The 19791-nt window shown below is 40.0% G+C and overlaps 1 protein-coding gene and 1 long non-coding RNA gene across 4 annotated transcripts in view; one reads left to right on the forward strand and one right to left on the reverse strand.

Moving 5' to 3' along the window:
* Positions 1–19791, reverse strand: part of nlgn2a (neuroligin 2a) — a 190610-nt gene that overhangs the window by 85409 nt on the left and 85410 nt on the right. For 2 of the 3 annotated variants that reach the window (XM_032499209.1, XM_032499210.1), the window contains exon 3: positions 4561–4614. The exons of the other annotated variant lie outside the window; for it this stretch is intronic. In XM_032499209.1, the coding sequence (XP_032355100.1) occupies positions 4561–4614 (54 nt within the window). The remainder of the gene's footprint in view (positions 1–4560; positions 4615–19791) is intronic. 3 annotated transcript variants of the gene reach the window in all.
* The window catches only part of LOC116669396 (uncharacterized), a 12053-nt gene continuing 4488 nt past the window's right edge, over positions 12227–19791 (forward strand). Inside the window, exons 1-2 of the long non-coding RNA XR_004326768.1 lie at positions 12227–12389; positions 12872–12876. This is a non-coding gene — a long non-coding RNA (uncharacterized LOC116669396). The remainder of the gene's footprint in view (positions 12390–12871; positions 12877–19791) is intronic.

Raw genomic sequence — 19791 nt, forward strand, 5'->3', positions numbered from 1 at the left:
AAAGAGATGACAGAACAGTTGATTGATTGTCCACGCTGTGCTGTGTGTTTGTGTGTTTGTGTGTGAGAATATCCTATCTATAAAAATGAAGACCTAACACCCTCACCTCACACTAAAACTTTAAAGGTGCTGGATGCTTAAAGTGGAGGATTTTATATAAAGGCAGTTCAGACAGCATTTTTTTTTTTTATTGTCACACTAGTCTAGTGTTGCCAGACCTTCCTTCACAGCGCTGAGGAGGAGGGTCTGGCTAGTATACACACCTATTCCAGATGGGAGAAAAACGTGCTCTGGTTGATTGGCATTTCTTTGAAGTAATCACAATTATCTTGGGCGGTGTTAAGCGCCGGACGGAGCCACGCTGCCACTGCAAAATAAATGGATTTACCCTGAGCCGTAGTTAACCACAGTCCTCATAAATCCAACGGAGTTTAGAATTCCAACACAAAGAAAGAGAAAGGTGATGGACATCCGGCCGAAATGAGGGACACACAGTAGAATTCCCAGAGGCACTAGAACAATCCTTGAAATGAAACCTTGTCGATATAGGCTATTGTCACACCGTCATTTTGGGCAAGGTGCCCTTCTTCAGCTTCTCTAGCTTCTCTTAGGCAATCTCAAACACACTGAAGAAACGTCCGTGTTGCAATAAAAAGTAACAACCGGAGTGCTGCCCTAATATACTATGTAATTTTGATATGACAGGATTTGACTGTTTTCTGACAAATATACAAAACATTTCCTCTGTATGATTTGTTTTCTCAATTAATATAAATCATAAAACACGCATGTCACTCCAAACAATGGCAGGAGTGTTGCTTATAGGTCATCTTCAACTGTGTCACGTAAATTTGGTTTTGATGGAACATTTCATTTCACGGGCCTGTCCATGTTTGTACTGTGTGGTCCTGTTTATATTACGGTGTGTGTGTGTGTGTGTGTGTGTGTGAGTCAGAGAGAGGTGACATTGTTGCTGGCAGAAATATGTTCCAGGTTTGGGGCTCAGGTGGCTCTGGTGTGTGTCTGATCAGAGCTGACACACAGGATGGCATAGTAACACACTCTCTGTCTCTTTCTTGATTTAGCTCAATCTCGCTCTGGTGTGTAATCCTCTCTGCACACACACAAACACACAGCTGTGCTGTAAGCCCTATCAATTTTTTTGAACATGGCCACTGAGCAGCACTGTGGCCCAGTAGCCTTTACTCCCTCACACCTGATGCAGAGCAGAAAGGGCTGATGCTGCTGAATGAAGTCATCTCGCCGGCTGGCATGTACTCTTTAATTGAAATGAATAGAATAGCTCATGAATAGCTTTCCGCATGGCCTCGAATAAACTGCTTTAAAGCACGTCGAATTTAAAAAAAGCTGTTGATACACAGCTGAAAGAATGAGGACAAAATGGTGGACAAAACGGATGCTGCTGTTATCAGATAAAAGCTGGCCATGTAATTTCTTGCTTCATTCATTGGAAATTGTCCGGCATGTTAAAGGACGATGTTTTGTTGGTTGGAAAATAATCATGGCACAAACTGAGAAGGGATAGTTTCTGCACTTCCATTCACTGGAATTTAACTTGTCCAACAATTCATGTCTCTGGCAGTTAACAGTTTATTGCCTGAGGGCGGAGGACTGCACAGGTCAGGCTTAAAGGAGCAGCTTGGAATCAGAGTGCATGTATCACACTCTTGGGTAAGTGTATGAATCATTTCCACCAGGCAAGATGCAGCCAGAAGGTCACACTGCAAACAACTGCCCCTCTTGCTGCATTACTGCGTTTTTACACAATGCAACCACTGAATAAGAAAAGCGTGTTTGCTTTATTTCAAGACTAATAATGCACTCTGCATCCAAAGAAGCAACTGCTAGAAAAGAAAATCTGCTTTATATCCATTTGATGGTGTTGCAAGTTACAAGTAATGTGTTGATTAGTTTAGACACACTGGTGTTGTCTGCAATGACCATACTAGGCTTTACAGTGATTACCAGCAGAGCCAAAGCTACCAGTGAGGTCAGTTTGTCCTTGGTACAGTTTCTGGAAATTTGTGGAATTTTAACAACTTTTACATCCTGCAGTTGGGGGGTTTTGAAGGCTGTTCTAAAACTTTTTAAAGATCCCCTCCAGACATGTTTTAAGACAAGTAAAAATGCTATGCTTGGAAGAATAATATGTGTCTGATATGGATTTCCCACAACAAATTGCCTTATTAAATATTCTTAAATTCACGTCTACTTATTCTCGCACTGAAAAACTCCAGAATGTAAAAATATGGTGATACTGTTTGTTTCAAAAGTTTAACTGCTGGACACGAGCTGTCTCTTACTTCACTGGAAATGTTTTAGTGTACGTGCGCTGGAGGCCACAGGTTACATGTTGGACTAAATTGGCTTCCAGACTAGTTATGATGTCACAAAATCCTGCTGGTATGCCCTTGTGTCCATGCCCCTTCAGCAGATTAATGTGAAAACTGTTGAACAGTGAAGCTCAAACATCCAAGAGAAGTAACGATAGGCATAGGGCATTTTTGAGTGGAGGAGGACTTAAAATTTGATTCTTTTTAGACAAAATATACTAAAATACATAAAAATAAAAAGATTCAGTATTTCCACATTAGAATTTTATGCAAGGAAGGCTTGGATATACAGTTTATATCTACATAGAGATATATACACATATGTACATACATATAATTATGTACTGTATATATTACTATATTCCTTGTTACATTCAGACTTGTTCATTGCATTACTGTCTACAAAAATTGTATTTATTGTATAATTATACAACTTAATTAAAATTGTATTTGTTATATTTTAGTCCTATATCTTTACTCGCACTATTTTACTATATTTGTTTTCTTTTATCTTAGATTTTAATTTTGGGTGTTTTGTGTTTTTTTTTTAATATTTATTGAGCATTGTTGGAGGTGCCTGAGGCTTAAGATTTTCATCGCCAGCGACTAGATCTGATAATGCTTTGCAGATGACGAGTAAAGAACCTTGAAACGTGAAAGCATTTTGACAGGAGGGCTACAGATTAAACATTTTAGTTGCACGGATAGGCCTGTATGATTGATGAAAATGAGAACAAATATAGCAATCTTAACATTTCACAAGCTGATTGCTGATCTTTTTTTAGTGAGTACATTTCTTTGATTAATGGGGTTATCCTCATAGTAAGGACTCCAGTTGGTCTATAATCCCGGCTATGGCCCTGATATAGGAAGTCATTACAGTACCTGTCCTCTGGGAACAGATCACCAGTATTCTCTTCACCTATGTGTATTTTTAGTCTTATGCAAAGAAGATTAACTGCCTTTTTCTTTACGGTCTGTGTTTGTAGCCTGACTCCCAGGACCTGAGATGAATTCCAGTTCGGGATTGTGGTGAGTGAGTTAGTGAATTGGGATCAAACAATCCAACAATGTTAATTGCACGCCGTGATGAGGAATGAAACACACATTCAGAGTAGGGAGAAAAGGCGTCTTGACAGGGCTCGACTGCTCCGACTACACTTGCTGACAGTGGCAAGTTGAAAAAGTTGCGCCTTTGCCGGCTCATTTGATCACCAAGAAAATCCTCTTGCGTCAAACTTCCTCTGACTCCCGACTTAAAAAAAAAAAAATATATATATATATATATATATATATATATATATACCCCAAATCAAAGAGCATCACGGAGCAAGTAAAAAAATTCACCCGCACAACACCCTCAAAATAGCATAAAGAGAAATATGTATCAAAATATCATCAGTCATATTTTTCTCCAAGAAACAAGTCCAAAAGAACAAAGTAGGGAAGATGGAGGGGGAAAGTGCAGATAAAAATCACCTCCAGTGTATGTGTGTGCTGCAGGTAGGAGATAAATTAAGAGCAGGATGTGGATTCTGTGTCCTTATTGTAGCCGCCGATTCAAACCCAAGTCTTCCAAAGCGCAACCACGAGTGTCCTCGGTAGTCCCCACATGCTTTTTCTTTCCTTGATTTGATGTTATAACCGTTGACTTGGACAGAGGCTTATCTTATCTTAATGTTTGCGTAGGTCCTTACTCATAGACGTTTCATCCTTGAGGAGATTGAGGCGCAATAATAATGTGCCTCATTGTGTAAGCTGGTCTCAATAGGTGCTTTGTTGCGCTGGGACAATGCTGTTAGTTGGCAAAATGTACTTTCAAGGGCACAGTGGTGGTGATGATGATGTCCGAGGCTCTCTCCCGTTTGAGAGACTAGGTGAGGACCTCTGGAAAACACACACAACTGCCTGCAGATGACTTTATAATGGAGGGTATCTGGGTTCCATTAGCCGGGCGTTATAATCATCCGAGGTTGCAAAAGGCTAATGATTTGCATGGGAAAGACAGCTTTTTTTTTTCTAAATTGCAACGTTCAGCACATACACTTACACCAACACATACTGTAGGTATGCATCTCATATCCAAAGTCCCACCTAAGAGATGTGTGACTTGGTGAGCGTGTGTGTGTTTTCCACTCTATGTGTGTACACATCCCCCAAAAAGACTTCAAAACAAGAAAAAAGGAAAAACATGCAACAAAAATACCTTCGTCTCGAGGCTTGTTCATTGAAGATTCATCATGTTTTTTTGTGAGCGGACCTAGGGTTAAGAAAAAAAGGGGGGAAAAAGAGAAAAGAGAAAATTCAAAAAAGATTACTGGCAAAAACGGAAAAAAAGAATATCAAAAAAAGAAAAGAAGAAAGAGCAAAAAGGACAAATCAGCAAGAGTTCATGGTTGCTTATTGTGTTTTTTTTTGTTTTTTCCTTTAAAAAGAGTACAAAAGCAAAAACAAAAGGCATCACAGACACAGATTCATCACAAGAAAAGACACAAGATCAAAGAAAGCTGTTTTTGGATGTGATTTCCTTCTCTCCCCCTGCAGAAGAAAACGCCTGCTATTGTGTATAGAGGGTCCCTCTTTCTTTCTCTCCTTTAAATCTCGTTTTGTTCCCTCAGCCTAACTCCTTTTTTGGGAGCCGGGTGGGTGTCGGGTGGTTGGTGGGGTTGGAAAAAGGGAGTATGGCGTAATAAAGCCGGTTTGAAGAACAGGACCCAGCCCTTTCCTCCCACCATTATGACCAGAAAAAGGACAGATTAAGAAAAAAAAAAAAGAACAGGCAAAGATGTGGACACCTATAGGAAGAATGGCGGGTTTGGGTCCTGATGCTCAAACACCAAACACCAAAATCTTAACGCCCGACTTTCATCAGTGATAGAACACAGAACATTTTAAAGGGCAGTTGCACAACTTCCCGTCAGTTAGACCTTTTATAAATAGACACACCAAACAGAAAGACATCTTTAATTAGACAATCGTATACACAATGACCCTGTAATGGTAAAAGGCACTTTAAAATGTTACAGATGAAACAGGCCACAGGTGCTTTTGTGTTCTGGAGTGTGTGTGTGTGTGTGTGTGTGTCATTATTTTGTGGTTATACCAGAGAGCGATTCCCCAGGCGGGTAAATAATTACATGACACAACAGCAGTGTGTCAATTTGAAATGACGAGTAAGCGTGATGCTAATTGCGCAGAGGAGCGCAGGTAAAAGGTGAATGTAATTTGATCCCCATCTGCCCACTGGCTGTTTCTGCTCAATTAAAAAGAGGGGTGGAGAGAGAGTGAAGACGACAGAGAGAGTAAGAGCAGCAGAGATGCCCACAGAGGGGCAACCAGGGAAAAAAGGGAAAAATAACCTTCTCTTTTCCTCCCTCCATCATAATCATTGCGTGTTTTCTTTTTTTAAATTGTTGATGAACTGCTCGTGTCACATTCCAGGAACCTGGCTGTGATAAAGTGGTTTCTGTTATCAACCCCTCCTACTCGTTGCACTCAGAGTCATTATTAAGAAATGAGGTGTTTGAGAAAAATAGCACAACAAATGCTTTGATCTGATCGTGTTTTATCATCCTCATACTTTTCATTTATTCTTGTAGGCTTCATTCATGGCCAGGTATCACACAAAAGAGACAAACAAAAGTCATGTATGTATACCGTTCCCCTCATCTTTCCAAGGGTGCGTGTTAGTGGAAAAAGACTCTTCACCTCAGCATTCAGAAAGTCAAGCCTGAGAAAGTAAGCTACTACAAAAATACTGTTCACCTTTCATCGCTTTCATTCCATCTCATCTCATCCACTTTGGAAACTTGAAATTTGGCAAAGAAACTGGATTTTATTCAGTTGAATCTGAGAAAATAAACAACTTGTATAACGCAACACAACTTACTGGAAGAGTCTGCTTCTCATCGTGTTGTTGTGAAGAACGGGTAAAAGCATGGCCGACAAGGTAGCTGAATATTTATCAATCATCCAATGAGAACTAGACACATGAATGTCCAGTGTCGAAAAGATGTCCCACATCCAACAAGGACATTTCAAAATAAAGGTACAAAACAAAATGTTACATTAAATCACAGAATCACACAAAATACAATCAGGGTAGAATTGAAAAACACAGGCCACTTTGAAAGCTCCGGAAAAAAAAATAGTAGGTGGACCTTGACTTAAGATTTGGTGTTTTCATGTAGGAATCATAAAGAGTAGGCGCTTCCTGTAAGTCCTTTAGTGTTGCCCAGTTATTTCTTTTTATATTTGGCCAATTGTTACTTGAGCACCTAGTTGACTGGTGCCACCTTGTCCACTTTAATATCACATGTATAAACTACTAAATGGTTTTGACAAATATATTTAGTAGAACATGTAATTACTATGACCTGTTTAGCAGGAGTAATGTTTAATATGTTCACCATCAGTATGCTTACATAGCAACAAAGTACAGATGATTCTGTGGTGGCCCTATAGGAAAAGTCAGGACCTAAGCATGAGGATTCATTGTCTAGAACCATGAATGTTTGTACCACATTTTGTAACAAGTACATGTGGATATTGCACTGGATACGGGATATATACTGTATATATGACCTGCTGGTGGCACTGGGTGAAAAGTCAGGGAGTGGTTAGTCTCGTATCGCCAGACCCTCCGCCACAGCGCTGTGGAGGAGGGTCTGGCTAGTCCACACAGCATTCCGGGATGGGAGAAAAACGTGCTCTGGTTAATTGGCTGTTCTTTAAACCAATCACAATCGTCTTGGGGGGCTCAAAGCACCGGACGGAGCCACGGTGCCGATGCAAAATGGTCTCGGGAAGGAACTTGTTTTGGTGGAAAATGTGAATGTTCAAAGGTTGTTTTAGTCGTGTAACAGAAAACTCAGATTGGACAGATAGTCTAGCTAGCTGCAGAAATCTGAGGAGCAGTTAACCACAGTCCTCATAAATCCACCGAGGTTTAGAGTTACAACACAAAGAAAGTGAAAGTGACAGACATCCAGTCAAAAAGAAGGACATCCGGCAGATCTCCTGGCGGCACCGGAGCATTCCCTTAAATGAATCGTTGTCGATCCAGACTAGGGGGTCGTTGAAGTCAATAGGTGTCCTCCTCTGGAGACCATGGATGCCTGTACATTTCATGGCAATCCATATAATAGTTGAGATATTTTAATCTGGACCACAGCGGTCTAAAGAGCTATAGAGCCCCAAGAAATAACTGCTGCATTCAGGTGTTGGAACAATTACTGGAATTACTTGACGGCTGGCTTAATGTGACACTTAACAGTTGTTTTCTTAGCTCAAGGTCCACTTACTAGAACTTTTTTTTTCAGTCTTCTTCAGCAATGGAGACCCAAGCAAACTCATTGTTTTTGAAGCAGCATTATTGTTTTTTTGATAAACTTGTGCAATTAAAAATGACAAAATGTGCAGTTGATTGACCATCACTTCAGGATTTTATAATATTACAAAGCAGAAAACAACTACAATATAGACATGTTATTGACTGATCAAAACAGTCACAACTATTTCCTAAAGAGTTTGTCAAATGCTAAAAAGGTTTAAATAGAAACCATCCCATCAAAGAAACCCGTACACCAAACTTTTTGGGAAGAAAATGACAAAAAATGGAAAGCAGAAATCAAGCAACCATTACGAGCCAGGCAACATGCTGCGAAAAAAGAGTAAAACGGAGCTTGATTGACATCATTTTTTTGTTGTTGCAATGAGTGGGCGAGGAGCCTAGCAGTGTGAATCAAGCAGAGGGAAAGAAAGAATAGCTGGTTTTCTGGACATTTCCCTTTTCCCAATCAAAGGTGCTGAGGAAGACAGGAGCATGTGCAATTCATCCTCTACACACAAACGCACGCACACCCACACCTGTCTGTAGATGACAAAAATAACAGCAAATACAATTATCACCTGTGTTACTTGCATAAAGTAGTCGCAAAATACTATTTTCTCACCTACAGTTGTTTTTAGCCTCTCTCCTCTACACAGTGTCTGTCTTTTATCCTCCTCTCTGTGAAACTCTTGTCTTCCTTCTCTTCTTGCACTTTGCCGTGTCTGTATAGCTGGCCGACTGCAGCTCACTTTGAAGCTGGTTATATAAGGCTTCACTTTGGCTCCACTTCTCCCGACGGCCACACACGCATGCACGCACGCACGCACACACACACACACACACACACACACACACACACACACACAGAGTCACAACAGACTGAAATGCAAGAGGTGTGGAGACGCACATTCATACAGCCTTCCAGTTCAACTAGTTTCTCGTTCACTATTTCTTTCCTTTTATGAATGACAATACGACGTAAAAACCAACATGAAGCATCTTAATACGGTGCTTCATCACCCGGATTTATATCCATTTTCTAAAACTATATTTTACAGTGCTATATCTTAAGTTGAGCATCAAGTCAATACTATATTCATAAAATGTCAGCAGAACCATTTCATGTCACATTTGCATTGATTATAGCAAGGTGCAATCGTGAAGAAACCAAAGAATCCAACATGCTGTGATCATTTATAATGAATATACTGTAAATAAAAATGATTAAATACATGTTCTTAAATTCAGTAACTGCTTTAAAAGAAAATTTGTAGACACTGACGTTTTCTATTGGATGATATGTAGCCACTTGGTTTATCCTATGACACTACAAGTGGAATAATACATTTACGTTAATTTGCATGAGTGATTCGAGGGGCTAATGGTATCCTCACATTAGTACGTTGATATTTATACTGTAGTTTTTCTTTTAAACACATCCGCATGAACGTAATAGACAGCAACAGTGCTCAAATCATAGCTTTGACCATACATATAAAAATGAATAGGTAGTTTGCTAATAATGCCCAACATGACATCAATGACTGTTAGAGAGTACCAGCAACATGCGCATGTTGTGAAACAATTTGTTCAGAGTTGGAACAAAAATATTCTACTTAATAAAAGTACATTTACTTTGATGAACTTTTTCTTTAAGTACAATTAAAATTATCAGTATAAAAATCTACTCAAGTAGAGTAAAAGTAGTTCATTTAAAATTTGAGTAAAAGTTATTTAGTTACTTTTTCACTGCAAGTGGATATACTTATTTATACCTATTTTAATATCTTATTTATACCTATTATACTTCTTTAATTAAATCACAGTCTTTTGCAATTTGTTAAGGGCACAATGTCTTGTCTTTATGTTTTTAAAAATGCGACAGAAACCATATTGATTTGACTTCACTGACAGATATTTTTACCATAACAACAATAGAGTCTTTTTTTTTTTAAACTCAGTAACGGATTTTATTTCAAATTATAGCAAAGTACTATACTATACCTCTGTTAGTTAACTTACATACATAACTTCAAATAAGTTAACGTTGACTTTTGGTTTTACGCAGGACGTGAACAGCCCCTTCCTGGCAGAAAGTCCTGTGTTAGTTCCATAGACAGTAAAAGAAATGGACAGTGTGACGCCGTAGAGTTCCACGGAGACCAGTGAAGTCTATAAGAAGCACTTTTCCAGTGAGGGCTTTGCGTTACTGCGCAGCTTCCTACTGAGCTTGATGACGTAAATGTGACGTGAGCAACCTGTCTGAAAGTTGAAAGTCTTCTGGTCGCTGTGCCAAGAGAAATCTGAATCATTCTAAATCAGCAGAGACGGAGAGCGCAGGTATATGTTAGGAGATAAAATAGGCACAAGCTACCTATGGCTAACTAAAATGCTAGTAAACATTAGTAATTAAACCTAAACAGCTAATGTAAGTCCAGACTGCCTGCAAGCTTCCCCTGTACTGTTTGGTAATTCCCCTATGTGACAGTAAGGCGCATGGGTATGACACAATCATTAGCCTATTTTTACAAAAAAATCTGCTACAGGGGCCGTAACGTGAGATACAAGGTAATGGGGCTTTTTTATACATTGTCGTGTTTCTTTAGAAATAAACAATGGACAAATAGAGTCTTTAAACGCTTCAGATGTAAAGTTATTCGCTGTCAAAGTGGCGCCAAAATGAATGGAATGCTAACGGTGGGTGAGTGTTAGGTAGCATCAAAATAGCAGCACAGGAGGTCCACTTTGTGGAGACTGGCTTACCCCCTTGGTTAGTTCAACCCATCCATCCACCCCAACTTCGTTGCTCTTTATACAGGTCAGCTGACTGCTTTCTTTGCTCCCGTCATAATTACTACGACCACTGGAGATCGTTGCCTGACAATCAACGTAAATATGGGTCGAAAAAAAAGCTGCTTGCATATTTAATGCCCTTAATAATATTTATAGGATTTGAAAACATACCATGAGCCTTAGCTACTATAATGTATATTATCGGCTCAAATATCATAGCCATGTACAATAAATGTACAATGTTTACTCTTTGTTTTAACATCTATATCAGTATTTCAGTTGGAATCGTTTGGTACATCGTTTTGCTTTCAGGCAGGCAGTAGCTGAGGGAGAAAAAAAGAGGCTTATTCCTCTGTGTTTATGGATATGAGCGAGTGTGTTTTTCTGTGCAGGCACAAGAGTAAGTAGGTGTTGAGTAGCTCATTTAGGCAATGTGTGCCAGTCCAGTATGATCTACGAGGAAATGGAACTGTGTCTGACAGTTTGTGAGTGAGCGTTGAGTATAAATGATAGATGCTTATACAAAGGACTGTCTGTGTGTGTCTGTGTGTGTGTGTGTGTGTGTGTGTGTGTGTGTGAGAGAGAGAGAAGAGATGGGGACATTGTCATTGTCCTAGAGCTAAAATATTAACGAATAATGTGTGTGTGTGTGTGTGTGTGTGTGTGTGTGTGTTTGAGAGTCGGCTGTAGATGAGTAAGTGAGATGTGACTGAGAGTCGCTCAACCACAAACATATTATCTATTTCACGCATTGTAAGTAGATGTTCTGGTGTGTGTGTGTGGGGGGGGGGGGATGTCTGAGATACAGTAGTTAGATGTACAGACAATCAGGCAGGACGGCAGGCAAACTATACTGCCAATCCTTTGCTTCATCATCACACACCAGTGCTCTCTCAGTCACAATGTGTGTGGGCAGGTCACAGATGGAGATGAACAAGCTGTGACTTCACTACAAACAACATGCTGGGTCCATGTTTATGATGGCCGCTCAAATAGGATTCTGTGTGAGCCGGCAGAGCTTCTGTTCTTTCAGGTGATGTATAACACTCACTCTTCGGAAATACTAGAAATGGATTTATATTATTGTCATTAGTCACCCCGTCACAATTACTTTTCTGCTGCCTTTGTATGATTAAGTTTGAATTTAGTCCTCTCAGTAGAATGCCATGATGTGCATGGCTGTTTATCAGACAATATTACAGGATGTAAAAACCTAGCGCTATAAAATAACACAAGATTAACTTTATCTTTAATGTTGGAGGCTACAAAATGTATCAATTTAAAGGTCCCATATTGTCAAAAGTGAGACTTCAATGTCTTTGTGATTACAAAGCTGGTCGAGGTATTTTAATAAATACTGATAAAGTACCACAGAGAAATGCACACAGCCCGAATTTAGAAACAGTGCTTTTAAAAGAGCCGTCAGGACTTCTGTACAATTGGGATTTTACAACAATTACTACTATATATAGATAGAAAGTGCTGCTACAGTGCAGTTACAGTCGTTACCTGGCTGCAGACACTCGGGTGTGAAAGGCAAAATATTGCAAGTGTGAACCTGAAGATACAACAGGTGCCTTTGTACGTATACTGTGTAAGTATCCGTCTGTTCTTTTCAATCAAATGATACAATGTTCTTTGCATTGCAACACTATGTATGAGAACTATGGGGGCTCTTCTCCTTGTAGCCTGTTCATCTCACCCCCATTCTCCACTGGGCACAGCTGTACTGCATTCTGACTGAGTTCCGGTTTGTTCCGTCCTCTGCAACGTACCATACCACCCCGGGAGGCTCTCAGAGGCAGAGCGTCTTGCTGGCCGACTCGCAGATTATATTGTCTCTACCAGTACTTTACAGAACAATCACGTGTTTATTAAGCTAGTATCTACCGTCTACTCCAAGCACTCCTGTAATTACGCACGCTTCTGGGACACGTCGTGGCTGGTGGAATATCAAGCATTGACTTGAACGATTGCTCACAGGGACGAGGAAAATAGGTTACATCCATACTTAGATGGATATGCTTGTTAACTTTCTGCTGCCCATCTCCAACTCAGTTCTGCTTCCTTCCCATCCTTGTTTTTCAATGCTTGCTATAAGAATTAGATCTTTTGTATTTGAGCTGACGTTGGCGCGCTTTAATCTCATTCTACATTCTTCTCTGGAGAGTACCACAAGGGTTCTTTTAAAGGCATCAACTGCTGAAAGAAATTAAAAAAATAAAGTCCTTATAATAAAATAAAAAGCGAAACTTTCTGTAGATAGTCAAAGGTGTTGAGATTGATAGGAGCAGTGTTGAAGCACATATTTGTTTGATGTCATGTTTTGGTCCTGCAGATTAATACTGAACCCCAAAGTCCACCAGGCACAGCATGAAAACACATCCAGGAGACAGTGTGCAGTATATATCTAAAAATACGGCGATGTATTTACAGTAAAGGTACCTGAACAGTTTGAGTATATGTATACTGTATGTGTACTCCTAATCAATCACATGACCTCAAGTTTTATTTTTGATCGACATTTATCATTAGCTGTTGCATCGGTAACCCTAAATTAAAAAAGTAAAATACTTTTCAGTGTTTCTCACCAACATGTGTGTATTGTTGAAATCTAACAGATACTCTATGTTGAGTGTATTTCCTGCCCTCAGCCCTCAGTAAGTCATACAGATACAGTCTGATACAGAATGATCTGATCTGTTTACAATTTACAATTGTGTTTATTTGAGTTTTTGCCTCTGTTGGGGGATCAGAAGCCCATTGTAGTAAAAAGAGCTGACTGTGAGCTGTGGTGGATGTATGAATACTGAACGTGCTCCCTTTTTTCTAGATGGAACATACAGGATTTGACAGCTGGCCGACCCTGACAATCTCATATTAACTATATAAACTGTCTTCCATTACTGTAATACACTTTCTACCTTTTCTGACTTTTTTTCTTTCTCTCTCTCTCTCTCTCTCTCTCTCTCTCTTTCTCGCTCTCTTTTCATTCTCCTGCCTCATTCTAAAGCCTCAGACTGACAGCCTGAGAAATATCCGTCCAACCTGGCTGAAGGGGGAAGAATGAATTAGAAAGAAGGAAATGGAAAGGAGAAGGATGAAGAGTAAAGGGAGCATAGGGGATGCTGACATACTTTTTTTCCCCAAGTAATGTGTATGAGAGAGACAGAGAAGATAAGATGAAGCAAAAAAGAAAAACACTGTGATTTGTACAGGTATCCAGGTTGAGAGGGAAGAAAAAGTCTAAGAGTGTCTGGGAAATAAGTGGGAAGGAGGAGAGAAAAAGTGTGTATTAATGGCAGGGGAATGGGAAGTTAATACAAGGTGGGAGAAAGAGTTTGACGTAAGGACGGGGGGGGGAGAGAGACTTAAAGGGATGAGAAGAAAGTTTGGACGTAGAGATGGTAAATAAGAGGGTAGAGGAGTTGCGGTGGAGAAAGACTGTGGGGCATAGGGGGAAATAATAGAGGTATAGAGGGGAACAAACTAAAGATAAAGTGAGACAGAGAAACGGAAAGAGGTAAACAGATGTGGTAACATTTACAGAGTGGTGATAATCGAGTAGCCATGAAGGTTAAAGCCAATTTATCTCTGTGTAGCCCCCCCACACACACACACACACAGGGCTTATCTGCTCATACGTCAACAAATGTGTGCTTTGGAGTTTCAATTCCTGTCTGAATCTGAATTTGCACTTACTAAAGAATATTACAGGGATGTATTACTAAATACAGCCAATATAAAGTCATTATAGGATTACCAGCAACCTCTCACACGGTCAACTATACATCCTGCCCTTCTGCAACTACAACTGGAGATTGTGTGCTCCTGCATTAACTTTTCATAAGGTGGCCAAGAAATCCAATAGTTACACTACTTCATATGTCATGGTGAATCCCCAACCCACCACTTTTAATGAAAAACTCCCTCTTCAACACATTGATTTACGCATGGTCTGGTATAAATCTATGGTTTAGCAGTGAAGCGTGTGGCTGGTCTCCAAGGGCGATGGCCCTTGGCAACGTCAGGTAACTGCATGTCTATTTCACTTCCACTGAACATGGCTTGTGGTATGACTGACTAAACCCTGAAACCTCAACAACAAGAAACTGTACTATTTTATCTGATTCAATTTATTTAGAAACACAATTGATTTGGAGTATAACCTTTAATACTGCATACACCAAAAAGACAGTTTCATTGACAGAAAATAATCAAAATTTACAATGCAACAGTCATAATATTTAATTGCGTCAAACTGTTCTAGAATAAGAATGTGTGTGTGTGTGTGTGTTTGTATTAGGTTTAACTACATTTGTGGGGACCAAAAAATGGGAATAAAGTATACTTCTGGGGTCCTAACAGCTTTGTGGGGACAAAATGCTGGTCCCCACAACTTTAAAGGGCTGTTTGAGGAATAAGACTTGGTTTTAGGATTAGGGTTAGAGTTAGGTTATGGTTAGGGTGAGGGTGAGGGTTAAGGTTAGGCATTTAGGTTTGATGGTTAAGGTTAGGGTAAGGGGCTAGGGAATGCATTATGTCAATGACTGGTCCCCACAACGATAGTGAAACACACTTGTCTCACTATCTTTGTGTGTGTGTGTGTGTGTGTGTGTGTGTGTGTGTGTGTCTTGATAGTGTGTTTCCCTCTACTTCAGAGGTAATAAATTACTAGAAAGACTCTAACTCCATCTCCCATGATACCCTGGGTCTGTCAGAACAGGGTCTGTCATGTAAAAAGTCAACAGCGAAATTGAGAAAAGCCTACTTTTTGACTATTTTGAAATGTGTGGTTTTGTCAGCAGAGCTGCGGGTGCTCTTTATTGGGCTAACCTTTGAAGAGCAAAGAGTCTTCATGTTGTCTGGCATATGGGGAAGGTGGAGAAAGTAAAGGGAAACAAGAAGAATATGGTGCGAGGTTGTTATGTCGAGCTATCAAAATGCCGACAGGCTCAGCTGCTCTGTTGCCATTTCATGTAGTATTTCATCTCTTGAAGTAATCTCTGCGGTGTGTTGGCTTTCCTCGCCTTTGTCCATGAAAAACTCAAAGGAAACTAATCTGTGTTTGTGTGTTTGAACAGTCATTCAACCCCTTAGGCTCTTTCTGCCCCAAACAAAGGTTTGTTGGTGATCTGTGCAATAACCTTCCAGTCCGATCCAAGACCACGCTTGCTGTTTATCTGTCCATGTGGGCTTTGAACACGTCTTGCTGCTTTAACACCAAAGCCGTTTCCATTACATGTAACACAGAGGTCTTCTGTCTCCTCTCCCCTCCCTCCTACCATCCTGTCCCTTCCCCAGTTAGATATTCAACTAGAAAAGTGCACTCTCCGACAGGTAGAGCAGGGCTATATGGGAAAAAAATCAAACAAATACATCATTGTCAATATTACGGCAATACTGTAGGGTTGACTATTGGTGCTTTCACAAAATATTAACATTAAGTGGGCAGAGGCAAATAATAGCACAGCTAGAGCAGGTTCAGGGTCTGGTAAGTTCAGAAAATTACATTACTTTACTGTAATGTAACCTTTAAAACCAGGAAAAGACAACAATTGTGTCACACTATATCCAAAATTTGAGACGATGTAAGAATTATATATCGATGTCGATATATCATCGATATATTGCTCAGCCCTAGGAACAGGTCTGTCTCCCTCTTCCCGCCCAAACAAAGAAGAGTTGAGTCTCACTCTATTGTCTGTCCTGGCTCCCTAACAGTCAAGATGGCAGAGAAGATAACAAAAACAGGGATTTATTAATTTTGTATCATAACATACCATGTTTAGAATTAATCTGCAGATGCTCAAGTTCAAATTGAGACCAAAGTTTTCTACGGATGTACATTTTCAAATGCACAACTAAGGCAAAAATGTGGCCTGCAAAAGATTAGGTAAGGCTTGTTGTTAGCCTAGCTTATTGCCAGAAATTCATTTAGCTACTGAAGCAGCTGTTAATCAGCTGGGCGGTTAAGAGGAGTGAGGAGTCAGCACTCAATGACGGAATAAAACAGAGCAGCTAATTAAATAAGTTTATAAAAAATTGCAAATCACCTCATTTATATGTTATCTTTTTAGTTGTTGTTTTGCTTTTGCTTTGTTTATACCTAGCTGGATCAAATTAGTGCTGAAACATTTTTCAATGAGTTGATCAACAGTACATTCTGATGTTTGTTTGGATTCATTTATTAAGCAAAAATGCCAAACAGTGGCTTGTTGCCACCCACTCAAATACTTTGTACCAAACATTTCTGATTTAGATTTTTATGATTACATTATTTTTAAATACAAAACTTTGGGATTGGATTTTGGACTGTTGGTTGGACACCTCTAAAATGGCTGTCTAGTGTGTGATGAGAATTGTACTCCTTGACAAAAAAAAGATACATATAATTTGATTGCCGGTTGTAGCTGGGAGGATGCTTCCCGAATCAACCGGAGTTTAGAGTGCCCACACAAAGAAAGCAGAAGGTGAGGGACATTTGGCCAAAAATGAGGGACACCAGGTGGAACCTCAGGGGGCACTGGAACTATCCCGTAAATGAACTGTATCGATATACAGTAGACTAGGATGAAAGATGTGAATGTGTGTTGAGGACTGGAGTGGGCTCAGGGATACAAAGAGGTGAACGCACAAAGCATGTTTGGGGCTGACTCTTCACCCTCCTCCCTCCCTGTCTCCACCTAAATCCATCTCCTCCTCTCAGGCCAGCCTTGTAAGAGCTTTTTACACCGCGGGCCGCAGCACTGAGGACATTACTAACAAGTGAGCGGATGAGGCAGAGCTCCTAATGTTGAGAGAGTGGAACACTGCAGGAGTGCAAAGATGGAGCACGGGGAGTAATTTAGGTCAAAGGCCCAGGAGGAACACCAAGATGCAGACACGTGCCCATATTTATATATACAGTATATATATTTTTTACTTTATTTGTGTCATCCTTTTGTTCCTCATCTGTCCTTCTCCTTAGCTATGCCAACTGTGCATACTCCATTAAAGGAAAAGTCTACTCTGAAATATGCCTGCTAATGCTGAGTTATGAAATCATGAGGGATTTTCCATTTATCCTAATTTGTCCCAATTTGGTCTTTTAAAATGGGATCGAAATCCTGTTAAACTTGAACGCAAAAATAAAGGAGCCTAGTGGGAAATAAGGCAAAGCTGACAACAGTGATATAACAGAAAACATGTTATTTTAATGCTTTTGGACAGTTCAATTGCCATCTCTCTTTCAATCCACCTTATCTCCCCCCGAGCTACATCATACCAAAACACCACTTCATTAAACAACAGCGTAATCTGTTGTGTCACCTAGAGACTACACCCAGCAGCTGTTGCATTCACTGTACAATTAAGTGGGGGTCGGCTCTGTGGACATCTGATTGGATATTGGAATACAACCTTGATTAAGAACAAAGCATTTAATAGATCTAGCACCTTATGGAAAAAATGCCCATATCCTTGTAGAATCATTTGAGTTTGTGTTGTGTGTTAGGCTAGGTGGGCTAGGGAATTCCTTTAATGTTTCTAAACTTTACTGGACACTTTCTAAAGCTTGACAGAGTAAAGTGAAAAGCCTATTACTTATTTCTGCCTAATGGAAAGTAAGTTAATTTTCACCATATGAATTCATGTTTGACTGCATAAATAGACTTTTCATCTAGTTTTATTTGTTTGCTACATTGAATGTTGACTGAATGTCTAGTGAGAATTATAAAAGCAGTGGCCCCTCACAGGTTTTTTTTCTGAACCCCTTAAGTAATCACCTCAAAGATTCTCAATTTAAATAAATTGAGTCAATATCGATCAGGTAACACAATGGTGACTGAGATCCCCGGACAGTTAGTGAAGCTTTTCATTCATCACTAGACCCGCTCTTCAACTTGTGTGTGAAGCAGCGTGCCGTTTATCAGCGGTTTTATTAACAGGCAGACAAACCAAGAAAGAGCGATGGCTGTAAGCGGTTGGACTTTATAATCAAGTTAAAGTGACCTAAGCACCTGCAATTACCACTGATCACCATAAATGCTGCCAAAAAAATAATCAAAATGAAGATCTTTGAGATAGTAATTTAAAAACAAAGCAATGCCCATTTTTAACTGGATGTACTGTATATACAGTAGTTGTGACAGGTTCAACTAAAAGGTTCTCTATTTGAGTAGGTTTTCAGTAGTTCCCAAGAAATCAAATCAAACATTAAAGGATTGTATGAAAAAAAAAATTTATTACCGAGCAAAGCCTAGAAAAGCAGAAAAGTGTAACTAATGAGAGGTAACTACTGAACATCCTGCAAGGTCAATTTAAGCCACTGCTGGATCAAAGGAATAACCAGAGTTTTCCAAAATGGTTTTACCTACAGAATTTCCTCCAAAGGGAGTAGAAAATAGTGAATAAGATAATAGAAACAGCCATGAGTAGGAGAAACAGAGAATAAGGCTTTACATTTGATTTGGTTGTGTGTGCATGTGGCAGGACTGGCTCCCCTGGTGCTGTCCATGGTGCTGAAATGTGAGCAGACATCAGTGTGCAATGCATGCTGCTGCTCTTTTTGCGCTGTGTTACAACACAGCCCGGGCCAAATTAAAGAGACTGACTGCACAATGGTATGATATTTAACTTCTTCATTAGTGACCATTGAGAGCCCACTACTTTATCTTGCACTACAGAATCATATGTGGAGTTTAGAAAAAAACAAAAACAGATGCATTTCTGTAAACGCATTGAAACTATGGAATCATTTTGAGAATGATCCAAAACTGCGTGGTACTGATGCAATGACTTTTCTCTTACTGAAACACATCAGCACACGGGTTTCCACTAAAGGAGGAGGAGGCCTTACCTCTGAATAACCTCCTGCTCTCTCTGTTTCTCTCTCCTTCCTCCCTCCTTTCGTTGAATCTCTCCTTTTTCTCTTCTCGTTCTCTCAGCTTTTACCATTCAGCGTTGTGTGCGTGTGCGTGCGTGTGCGTGTGTGTGTGTGTGTTTCCATGTGTGTTTGCAGAAGGGGTCATTTGCATTCATTGCCACTGGCCACCTCAGCTTCAGAAGCCCTGAAGAGACGGCCCTTTGAGCTGTATTGAAAGAGATGGAGTGTGCATGTTTGTATGTGTGTGTGTGTGTGTGTGTGTGTGTGTGTGTGGGAGAGAGGGAGAGGGAGAGGGCGGATGGGAGGTAAAGAGTGAGAAAAGGCAATATATTTCATAATGCAGAATGAGCATGTGTATGTACATGTGTCCCTGGGCCAACAAGTGTGTGTGACTAAGTGTGTACATGTGCCAACAAGTGTGTGTGTGTGTGTGTGTGTGTGTGTGT

Source organism: Etheostoma spectabile, chromosome 19, assembly GCF_008692095.1.
Source record: "Etheostoma spectabile isolate EspeVRDwgs_2016 chromosome 19, UIUC_Espe_1.0, whole genome shotgun sequence".
NCBI classification, from domain to species: domain Eukaryota; kingdom Metazoa; phylum Chordata; class Actinopteri; order Perciformes; family Percidae; genus Etheostoma; species Etheostoma spectabile.